The sequence below is a fragment of the Eleutherodactylus coqui genome, chromosome 8 (assembly GCF_035609145.1).
Source record: "Eleutherodactylus coqui strain aEleCoq1 chromosome 8, aEleCoq1.hap1, whole genome shotgun sequence".
NCBI lineage: Eukaryota > Metazoa > Chordata > Amphibia > Anura > Eleutherodactylidae > Eleutherodactylus > Eleutherodactylus coqui.
Window position 1 is genome coordinate 129,675,631 of NC_089844.1, and position 12,278 is coordinate 129,687,908.

The 12,278-nt window shown below is 45.7% G+C and overlaps 1 protein-coding gene across 2 annotated transcripts in view; it reads right to left on the minus strand.

Annotated features, from left to right (window-relative positions):
• Positions 1-1,660: 1,660 nt before the first annotated feature.
• Positions 1,661-12,278, minus strand: part of IQCE (IQ motif containing E) — a 53,670-nt gene continuing 43,052 nt past the window's right edge. For both annotated transcript variants that reach the window (XM_066576404.1, XM_066576405.1), the window contains 5 exons: positions 8,474-8,584; positions 6,599-6,717; positions 5,699-5,820; positions 3,655-3,765; positions 1,661-3,567 (listed from right to left, as the gene is read on the minus strand). In XM_066576404.1, the coding sequence (XP_066432501.1) occupies positions 3,467-3,567; positions 3,655-3,765; positions 5,699-5,820; positions 6,599-6,717; positions 8,474-8,584 (564 nt within the window). In that variant the 3' untranslated portion in view covers positions 1,661-3,466. The remainder of the gene's footprint in view (positions 3,568-3,654; positions 3,766-5,698; positions 5,821-6,598; positions 6,718-8,473; positions 8,585-12,278) is intronic.

Genomic DNA, 12,278 nt, shown 5'->3' on the forward strand with positions numbered 1-12,278 from the left:
GGCCACCTTTTCTGAGAAAAAGCCGCTAAAAGAACACTTTTCAATGCAAGCAGGGGTTTGTGTGTCAAAGAGATTTCACTGCAGTTCCTTCCTGGGAGAACGTTGCTTCTTGATTTCTGGCTTTGGTGCTTACACTACACGTTATTATATCTGGCAAGCTCAGCATTACTACATCATTACTATTGTGTCTGGCTATTCTTTCATAATCAAATTGGATTGAACGGCAGAATGTGGCCATGAACGAGCAGCCGGGGCACAGTTACAGTGATTCTGAACACATATACACGTCAGCAACTCCAGTCAAAGTCACATATAAAGCAGGTAATAAATAAAAGTATAGCAAGACAAAAGAGTGATGTCGGGGTAAAAGTGAAACTTGTAAGATAAGAGGGATCACTGATCGGATTTTATATTAAAACCTTTTACAGGCTGATTTTTTTTTAAAACAAAAATGGTAAAATTTAGGCCACTAAAAAAAAATTGAAAAGTAATGATCCCATTAGGGAACATTGGCATGTAAAAGGTTAAGGCTCTTTTATACGGGCTGATTATATTGGTCGTATGAACATGCCTGCGATCAACCGTCAAAGGAGAAAAGGCTTATTTGTCACCTGATCGCATCTTTCAGCCGGACACTGAAATCATTGGTTGTCGGCAGCACCTCTTCCAGTGTGAACAAGGGTATATGCTGCCAAGAATAAAGAACCTGATGCGAGCGAAAACTAGTTCAGTCCCATATAGTCATGATGATTGCTCCATGTAAATGGAAATAAGCTAATAATTACAGGCAGAAAACCTACCCCTATTAAAGAGGACCTGTCATATCACGATGTCCGGGGTGGGCTGCATTGCTCCGCAGTATGCAGCCCCACTGACTCAATCACTGCTTGTCTTTCATTCATACTCACCCCAGATTCCCCATATGGACTCTTCTTAGTTCCGGTTCTCGGTGATGTGAATCGGTCAAGTGGGCGATCTCATCTGCTCACCGTCAATGAGTAACATCAATGGGTAGAGAAAACAAGACATGAACGACTGACCGTGAGTAGGGAAGACGGCCCACTTGACAGAATCACAGTGCCGATCTACTCCCCGATCCAAGAGCCTGTACAGGCAATAAAAGGGAGAAGAAAGAAAACACAGAAGCAATAAAGCCACAGGGCCATGGATGTACAGCTATGCCATGATATGACTAGAGATGAGCGAACGTACTCGGTAAGGCCGATTTCGCAATCGAGCACCGCGATTTTCGAGTACTTCACTACTCGGGTGAAAAGTACTCGGGGGCGCTGTGGGGCGGGGCGTGGCGTGGTGGAGCAGGGGGTAGCAGCAGGGAACAGGGGGGAGCCCTCTCTCTATCCCTCCCCCCCATTCCCCTCTGCAACCCCCCGCTCACCCACAGCGCCCCCGAGTACTTTTCACCCGAGTAGTGAAGTACTCGAAGATCGCGGTGCTCGATTGCGAAATCGGCCTTACCGAGTACGTTCGCTTATCTCTAGATATGACAGGTCCTCTTTACAGGATCCTTATTTATGTTTTAGTTGCCGATTCAACCAATGATGTTGGATCGAATGACTGTCATATCTGACTGGCCACAACTTCTCCTAGCAAAATCTGCTATTTGTTGAGGGGGCGAGGAGCTATATTCGCTATGAGCAGCTGATTTGCAAGGCAGCCAAGGGGTTGTGTTATTTTATTCTATGTTTGCTGGAAACTCCAGCCTCTAAGACCCTGTTCATAGCAGCGTTCATAAATTCTGTTTAAATCCTGGATGATATAGCACAGCAATGCGGGAACTGAATGGACCTTATTATAGACTATGGCGTCCGCTTGGCTCCGTTCATTTGCCATAACCGGATCCGTTTGGCTAGTAGATTCTGTTCTCCTGCTGCCATAGTAGTGCAGAAAAAGAAACCCAATCTAAACAGGTAAAGGGCATTACAACTTTGGACGAACAGAGCTCATTGTACTTTTAAAGGCTGTAGCTCTGGTTCTATCAGGGCTACCGAAAATACTAAGATTTTTGGCTTTAGAATGATATTAAAAGCATGTTCGTAGCCCTTAAAGAACCAGAGTTACAGCCGTTTGAAGTTGGGTCAGGAAAACATAATTTACAGTTGTCATTTTTTAGTCAGTGTGTGTAGAGGAGAAAGGGAGGGGGAGAGGAGACCAGCCCACAGCAGAGAAGATCTGTGCTTCTCCTGTATATTTTCCTGTCATAGGGGAGGGGTGACATGAATTTTTGTTCATGTCATCACCCCTTCCATCAATTAAAGAGCATACTTGTTCTCCGATATAGGGTTTTCCCCAGAAAAGGAGTGAAATGATGAGGACTTGCTCATCTAATCACTCCTCTACACCGTTTAACCCTGCAGATGCTGCAGTCATTGCTGTCCGTGGCATCTAAATGCTTTTACAGAAAAAGAAAATTGTAAACTTTTATTTCCCCTTAAACAAGGCTTTTAATATAAAAAACTAAAAAAAAAAAACTAAAAAAATCCTACACTTACTTGGTATCACCACATCTATAACAACTCATACTATAAAATATTACATTACTTATTAAGAACAGAAAATATAATTAAAAAAAACCCAAAAAACTCCCAACTAGTCGTTACCCAGATTACCTTGCTTCCCTTAAACAGGAATAAAAAAAAATAATTAAATAGTAATCTATATTCAGAATGGTACCAATAACAATTACAAGTTGCCCCACAAAAAAACTGGCTTGATTCTGTCCTGGAATCCATTATATGCACCCAAAATCGGTTCCTATAAAAGCTAGAACTCGTCCGACAATATATAAAGCTGTCATACAGCTACATTAACAAAAAAATAAAAACATTATGACTACTGGAACACTAAAGGGGATACGATTTACCGGCTCTTATGGCTAAAATTAGTTATGTCACTAAGGGGTTAAAAATGCATTTAAGACGACGAGTTCTGCGTCAAATCTATTTACATGAGGCATAAATTCAAAATCTGTCGAGAGGGTTTTTCCAATTTTAATGTTGGGGGTGGAGTATTTTTTTCTGATCTTTTCATGTACATAAAAGGACGGTTCCTAACATTTCATCAGAGTATAAAAAAAACCATTAAAAAACCAAGATAAAAATATTTTTCAGCACAGATTCCGCGATGAGAATCCGCAGCAACTTACGGCACGTTACATGTGGATAAGGCTTTAAAAACCACTTCTATGTATACTTGTGGCGGAAAAATCTGCGCAGAATTGAGGATGCGCGGTGGATTTTTCCAAATCTGCGGCATATTGATTGTGGCGTGGATGTGGAACCTGTACTACATGTAACGCATACGGATTAGATGCAGATTGGCGGTGACATAAGATAGTCTGCAGCGTGCGGTCCGATGTAGTCGGGCAGCAAGTCTAGAAAACATTTTACTAAAAGGAAAAGGCACCCGCTCAGGTGGTGAAGGCACTAGCGACAGCGTTTCAGCCCTTTTAGGAATAGTCCTTCCTCCTCGCCGGCCGTGATGGAGACACAACGATGATGTCATCAGAGTCGTCGGAGTGCGGGTCTTCGGCGGGTGGCTGGGACTGGTCTGTACAAGCAGAGAGATTTAGATATGTAACAGGAAATGTATTTTAGGAGACAGCGTGTTACCGCACAGTAATCCAGGCTCACATACCAGACGGCGATCGCTGGGACCCTGAAGACCGGGAATGTGACCTCTTGGTTTTAGGCTCCTCTTCTTCTCCAGATACTATTTCTTCGCTGATCTCTCCACTGCTTGGACTGCCTGTGAAATCAAAGAAAAAAATGGGGATTTCTTGTCTGATAGTACACATTGTGTGAGTCTGTATGCCGACGCAATGGTTCTAGTGCCAACTCCATTCCATAGGACCTATGAAGGCATCATGGTGGGCTCAGTCCATCCAAGTACGATTTAGGCCTCCTTCATGGAGAATCCGCGGCGGGTCCCTCCTGCCCCGTGGACATGAGGGCTGAAAATGAGAATAAACTCACCTGCTCCGGGCGATGCGGATCTTCCCTTTTTCGCGGCCGGATCTTCTTTCTTCGCCCCGGGCACATCTGCCGGGCCGAAGAAAGAAGACCCTGCCGCGAAGGTAGGAAGATCCGCATCGCCCGGAGCAGGTGAGTTTAATTCAGACGCGGGTCTCCTGCGGATCCGGACGGCTTCCATAGGCTTTAATAGAAGCCTGCGGGAGCCGTCCCCACGGGAGACCCGCACCTAAATGGAGCATTTCATGCTCCATATTTTTTCTAATTCACTTTTATTGACCATCCGCGGGTATTTATCTACCCGCGGGTGATCAATGCATCCCTATGGGGTGCGGATCCGCGTGCGGGTGATCCGCTGCGGATTTAAATTCTCCTTTTCCCTGTGGACATGAGGCCTTACAGGTAGTCCAAAAGTACGGAGACACCTGAATACATGGAAAACAGTGGTTGGAAACGCCACCCACAAGTATGCAAAATGTACTCTACCCAAAATTTGAAGGGTTCTACGCTGATTGTCTGTCCTTAGGACGGTCCCATGTGCCCAGAATGATATAAAATAAATATACTCACAGTGGCGCCAGAACTTTGTTTTGGCGGACCAGCACCACAGCATCTGACAAGTGAGGTCACCCAGCCAGTAGGCCTGGTGACATTCTTTAAAGCTATCAGGTGAGCTTCTAATGTCTCCTATTGGCTGCAGTGATCACCACATGACCACTGCAGCCTGAAGTCAACAGAGACCAGAGCAGCCGCCAGGGGCATCAGGGGAACGAAGCAGCAAGACGCGAGTATTACTGTTTTTCTTTTTTATATATATGCCTCTTCCTCCCACTGCCACCAATATCTGTTATAAATGGAAACGCCCTTTAATGGGCTGATCTACAATACCAGATACAACAGTATTGGCATCGCTTCACTAGTGCTCCCACTACTCTTCCCTTCTCCTAGGCCATCAATGTCAAATCCCAGAATACCCCTTTAAGGCACTGACAAACTTATGTTACTAATACATATTAGGTAAACTTACATCATTGAATATTGCAGTTGTGCAAATGAGAAAAGTTAAACTTGACTATAAGGCTGCCTGCAGACGAACGGGTCAGATTCCGCATGCGAGAGCGCAACCCAACCCTGTGCCCAGTCGGCGACCCTGCATACCTGACTTTGCCCTTCTTTTTCTGTGCTGCACGTGGTCGAGTCGAACAGCCGCCAGACATGCGCAATGTAAATTTAAAAAAAAAAATGTTTATTTTTTCCGCGCCGCCGTTAGGCGATTACGTGGGTTCCCACGACCAATCCTCAATGTCAATTGCGGATGGGCCGCGGGTCGGACGTCTTCCATTGACTTCAATGAAAGCTGTCCGTGCAGACACCACACAAAAATAGAGCATGCTGCGATTTTTTCCTCCGCTTGTGGAGACCGCAATTGGCTTCCGCGAGTGTGCAGGAAGAAGCGATTTTCCGTAGTATGCTACGAACGGCATGTATGTGGATGTGCGGTGCGGATGCCAACTGTGGATTCTGCAATGCAAATCCGTTTGTGTGCCGGCGGTCTAAGTATAAATAATGGCTGCCGTAATAAGATACTGCGTACAAGATGGATCTACCCCAACTCGGTACACCGTGTCGGCTTCTCAGAAGGAATGGAGGCTCTATAATGACAGCATCATATTAACCAGGGAAGATAAAGCAGGAGGTGGAGAAATTACCCAGCGAGTGCTGCACACTGTGCCCGGAGGACTTCCTGGAGACGGGAGATCTTGTGCCGGATCTGGGACTCGTCTGGATAGGGCCGTCTCTGCCTTTCATCTCGTTATGCCTGAGACCAGAGCTGTCAGTGAAATCAGCAAAGCATGAGCGGCCTTGTGTAACATGTGCCAAGGATCCATGGTTATGTAGACACGGCATAGACTAATGCAAAGTTTAGACCGAACGATTATCATTCCGAAACGTCATTCCCACAAGCAAAACTGAATGATAATGGTTCCGTCTAAACACGAGCCAATGACTGAACACCAAATGAGAATGGCGCAGTTCTCGTTCATCCGGCATAAAAATCAGCGCCAGCTCATTGATTCGTCGGGTGGTTTAAACGCTGATCGCTCATAGGAATGTAAAATACTCAACGAGCAGTGAATGAGAACTGCATGCCGAGAATCATGCAGTCTAAACGGGTGGCCCGAGTGCGAACGAGCTGGTGAGGACTTCACCAGCTCGTTTGTGCGGGCAAATAAGAATTGTGAGATTTGTGGCCCGTGTAAAAGGGCCATAATAAATAAGGTCATCTCTTAAGCAGACCTTCCACAGCCTGGATGTAATTCTGTACAGATACATGGATATGGAACTTGCATGTTGGGAAAGCAAGTACAGTCATAGGGGATATTTACTAAAACTAGTTCAAAGGGAAAGGGAAGGAGATGCCCCCAGAAACCAATCATAATCCAGCTCTCATTCTGCAGCTTAGACAATGACCGTGTCCACCGGACTGGTTGCTTTGGGTAATCCTTCCATATTCTCTTTGCATCAGTTTCATTACAACGTTTAGTAAATATGTGTGATTTATGATGCACAGAACACATTCTCTACCATCGGCTGTGAATAAGATCTACCTTTGCCCAAGTATTTCTGTGCGGGTCAGATGAGCTCGAAACGTGGACTGCAGAAAGGTCAGATGGTCATCATCCTGGTGGAGGTTCTGTAGGGCATGACTGGCGGATGCGCTGCTCTCCTGTAGGAAATGTCACAACATAATAGTGAAGCGCTTCGATTAGCGGTACACATCAGGAAGGTTCCGGCATACGTTGCACATTGACTCCAGCTGTAAAGCAGTATACAGTTTGCGGTGACCCTTTAGGGTATGTTCACACATGGTGGAAATGGTGCAGAATTTCTGCAGCATAAAACACGCATCAAAACTGAGTCAAAAACCATCGGTGTGAATTTTAACAGTTTTTGATGTGAACTGCAGCAGACTTCACCCTTTCAATTGTGGATTTTGACATGGTACCCTAAGGCTAACTTCACACGGGCGAGTGCCATATTAGGCCGTGAATCACGGCCGATATTGCACTCATCGACATGTGATATCCTTGCGGATGCGAGGTGTTTTTATATCAAAACCCCCCCTCACATGATTTTGGGGAAGTAGCAATCCTCCGCCACGGTGGAGGATTATGCAGTTTCTCCAGTGTATTCCATGGGGAAACCTCGTGTTCCACTCGCATGTACCTAACACGCTGCAGCCGGCCTTATTGGAAATAATGGGCGATGCGAGGTCAGTCCAAAGATAGGATGTGCTGCGATTTGTTTCCCTGCGCAAATCTTGTGCATTGTCACACAGCGGAATTCAACTTGGAAAAATTCTTTTTGATGCAGATTTTTGTGTAGATCCATGTGCGGAATTTGCCCTGCCAGTGGGCGAGGGTTTCTCTGGGTGCCGCGCTATACCATGGGTGAGGGTGCCACACTGCACCAGTGAGTGCTGCAAGCCATTCCTTTTGCAGTATCCGATGTCATCAGCACCAAAGTATTAATATATGGAAGTAAATACTAGTTTTGATTCTTCCTCAGGTGTCCAATTACTTTTGCTGGGATAGTGTAACTGTGTTTGAGCCACTTAAGGAGGATAAATGCAAATTAAATCTAGGAAAACCCCTTTAAAATGACCCTCTGAGCCTGAAGAAATAAAGATGGCTGAACTGTCTCTCTGACTACCAGATACACACTGCGTATAGCATGCATTGGGAGTAGTACGCTACGGCTGGGCTCCCACGGGACAGATTTGCCGCGGAAATCTTGCAGCTTGGTCGCACAGAAAAGCTGCAAGATTTCTGCGGGATAACCGAAGCTTCAAAACTCGTGGTACTTCGCAGCGGGTTTTGGAGCGGTTTGGCCGCCAGCATTCCGTTGCGACTTTCTCTCCCCATAGAGAGGAGTGAGGCCGCAAAGGAAAAAAAAAACGAATTGACATGCTGCGGCCATCAATTCCACGCCGCATCGCTAGTTCCGCCTGGCTTTGCTGCAATGGAATGGCCACCCCATGTGGACGAGATTTTTGCAAAATCCCGTCCACATGGCTGGCTAATCCTGGGATTAGGACCCGCGGGCAGATTTGCCGCACAGAAATTCTGCACGGCATTTCCGCGGCAAATCCATCCCGTGTGAATCCAGCCTACATGCTGCTCTGGCTGGCCAGTACTCCATGTGCACAGCACCAGTCAATCAGAGCAGCATGTGGTGTATCAGACTAATGATGCATACCAATTCACAGCGTGCATCAGGCAGTCAGAGAAGCTGGAGTGGCCATCTTTGTTTCGCCAGGCCTGGAATGTCGCTTTAAGGGTACGTTCACACATACTTAGATCTGCTAAAGATCTGCGCCAAATTCCACAGCAAATCAGTGACGTGTGAACGTACCCTAAGGAAAGGCTAGATGACTTCCTAAATACATGACTTGAAAAAAAATAAAATAAGACTGTCCTTACCTGCCGGGCGAGGTTGCCTGATCCCGGAGACCCTATAGGAGAGGCGGCAGCTGCAGATAGCATTCTGTGTCTTGCTAGATGACCCCGCAGAGCTGCCTGAAGGAAGGTTGTCTGGGAAAGAAGGTAGACAGGTGAGTACGTCATGGAGACTGCAGCACATGATGGCGTGTAGCGTGTACTGTAATGTCCATCTCAGCATGCAATCACGTGTGGTTACCGTATGTATAAAGGACATTATTGCACTTTTCCATTTTAATGCACTTCTATGCACTAAGCAGTCGTAAGAGCCTGATAAGTCATATCAGATTATGGCTTGCCCATGTTTTACATGACAGAGCTGAAGACCTGTGATAGACGCTAAAGCTCCCAGTGCGATGATGTAATGATCACATAATCGTCTCCTTTGTCCTGGAGTCCATCTGTCTGCTAGTTTCATATCTGGGACACCAGGTCGGAGCTCCGATATCAGCAGCTGTCTGGCTTCCATTTATCGCCACGTCACGCACTACATTTATATTACGCTACTTACTTTTAGGCTGCTGGCACTAAGAATATCATTTCTATTAAAAGCTTAGAAGTCTCTTCAATGTTTATTAAAAAGCCTCCGGTACAAATTCCTGCCTTTAGTGGCTATAAAAAGAGCGCACGTCGCGTCTTACAAGGCATTATTAATTCTGCCCTTCTGTGCGGTCTGCGATTTTAGGAAGTAATAATGTAATAATAATCTTGATTTGTACAAGCGCCAACTAATTCCGCAGCGCTTTCAAAGCATGGGGGGCACAAACAAGACAGTTACACTTATTTGGGGGGAGACGGGGTGGGGTGGTTCAGGAGCTATAGGGGCAGGAGAGCACAAAAATGTACAAAAATTGTATACGGTATTTAATTGTTAGGAAACAGAACGGGTGGGGGTGATAAGGAGGAACAGGGGCAGAAGATGTATACAATGGGCAAAGTGGAAGGTGTCGGGAGCCATAGGGAGGGGTAGGGGGCATGTTGTGGGGGAAGTAGAGGATTGGATCAGGAGATTTGGTATGCCTCCCTGAAGAGGTGCTTCTTTAATTCCAGACACATGGAACCTGCATCAGAGGTTCCATGTGTCAGGAATTGTCCGATGTCTTGGGGTAGAGCGTTCCAGAGGATTGGTGCTGCTCTAGAGAAGTCCTGGAGGCGAGCATGTGAGGTTTGTGTTTAGTCTAAGTGTGTTAGCAGATCGGAGTGAGCGGGCTGGGTGATGTATGGACAGGAAGGAAGCGATATATGGTGGGGCGGCACCATGGAGAGCTTTGTGGTGAGGTTGCTAAGTTTGAATTTAGTTCTGTAGTGGATGGGCAGCCAATGCAGTGACTGGCATAGTGCAGAGGCGTCCGAGAGATGGTTGGATAGGAAGATGAGTCTAGCTGTCGCATTTAGTATGGATTGGAGAGGGGAGAGTCTGCTGCGCGGAAGGCTGATGAGCAGCGAGTTACAGTAATCAAGTCTGGAATGGATGAGGGCGACCACGAGTGTCTTTAGCGTGTCCGTGTTGAGGAGCAGACTGATTTTAGCAATATTTCTGAGGTGCAGGTGGCATGTTTGGGATGTGGGGGGTAAGGGATAGGTCAGAGTCCAGTGCGACCACAAGGCAGTGGGCATGCTGTTTGGGGGTTATTATGGTGCCAGACGCTGGAATGGAGATGTTGAGGGGAGGTCGGCTGGAAGGCGGAACGATGAGAAGGTCAGTTTTAGAGGGTTTAAGTTTGAGAAAAAGGGAGGACATAGTATAAGAGACAGCGGACAGACAGTCAGTGATGTTTTGGAGGAAAGGTGCAGAGATGTCACGGGAAGAGGTGTATAGCTGGGTACAATAAAAACTTGAAATGGGGCCTCATCCTTTTGTACACTCAGCTCTTCTTTCTCCAGGCCCATCCTTCCCATTAGATAGGCCTGCTTCACACGGACGTATCTGTGCACGCAAAATTTGAAGTGAATAGAATCCATTGATTTCAATGGTCTTGTTAATTTTTGTGTATTTTCGTGCGCAGTTCGGTTGCGCAAGAAAAAACAGCAGAATGTATATAGAAATGAATGGGGATGCAAAATGTGTGAGAAATACGCTAGGAAATGCGTGAAACACTGCGTAATTGCGCAGGAAAAATAACACAGCTGGAAATCATTAGACTAATTAGCCATTTCAATGGCTGGGAGCAGTGGTGCTTTTTTTTTTCGTACGCAAATGCACATTCTTGCAAAAAAAGCAGCAAAGCATACGTCAATGCGCTCGCAAAAAAAGCAGAGTTCCTTCTGCAAATACACTACCGTTCAAAAGTTTGGGGTCACCCAAACAATTTTGTGTTTTCCATGAAAAGTCACACTTATTCACCACCATGCGTTGTGAAATGAATAGAAAATAGAGCCAAGACATTGACAAGGTTAGAAATAATGATTTGTATTTGAAATAACATTGTTTTTACATCAAACTTTGCTTTCGTCAAAGAATCCTCCTTTTGCAGCAATTACAGCATTGCACACCTTTGACATTCTAGCTGTTAATTTGTTGAGGTAAGCTTGTGAAATTGCACCCCACGCTTCTAGAAGCATCTCCCACAAGTTGGATTGGTTGGATGGGCACTTCTGGCGTACCATACGGTCAAGCTGCTCCCACAACAGCTCAATGGGGTTCAGATCTGGTGACTGCGCTGGCCACTCCATTACCGATAGAATACCAGCTGCCTGCTTCTGCTGTAAATAGTTCTTGCACAATTTGGAGGTGTGTTTAGGGTCATTGTCCTGTTGTAGGATGAAATTGGTTCCAATCAAGCGCTGTCCACTGGGTATGGCATGGCGTTGCAAAATGGAGTGATAGCCTTCCTTATTCAGAATCCCTTTTACCCTGTACAAATCTTCCACCTTACCAGCACCAAAGCAACCCCAGACCATCACATTACCTCCACCATGCTTAACAGATGGCGTCAGGCATTCTTCCAGCATCTTTTCATTTGTTCTGCGTCTCACAAACGTTCTTCTTTGTGATCCAAACACCTCAAACTTGGATTCATCCGTCCACAACACTTTTTTCCAGTCTTCCTCTGTCCAATGTCTGTGTTCTTTTGCCCATCTTTATCTTTTTCTTTTATTGGCCAGTCTCAGATATGGCTTTTTCTTTACCACTCTGCCCTGAAGCCCAAAATCCTGCAGCCGCCTCTTCACTGTAGATGTTGACACTGGTGTTTTGCGGGTACTATTTAATGAAGATGCCAGTTGGATACCTGTGAGGCGTCTGTTTCTCAAACTAGAGACTCTAATGTGCTTATCTTCTTGCTTAGTTGTGCAATGCGGCCTCCCACTTCTTTTTCTACTCTGGTTAGAGCCTGTTTGTGCTGTCCTCTGAAGGGAGTAGTACACACCGTTGTAGGAAATCTTCAATTTCTTAGCAATTTCTCGCATGGAATAGCCTTCATTTCTAAGAACAAGAATAGACTGTCGAGTTTCAGTTGAAAGTTCTCTTTTTCTGGCCATTTTGAGCGTTTAATTGACCCCACAAATGTGATGCTCCAGAAACTCACTCTGCTCACAGGAAGGTCAGTTTTGTAGCTTCTGTAACGAGCTAGACTGTTTTCAGATGTGTGAACATGATTGCACAAGGGTTTTCTAATCATCAATTAGCCTTCTGAGCCAATGAGCAAACACATTGTACCATTAGAACACTGGAGTGATAGTTGCTGGAAATGGGCCTCTATTCACCTTTGTAGATATTGCACAAAAAACCAGGCATTTGCAGCTAGAATAGTCATTTACCACATTAGCAATGTATAGAGTGCATTTG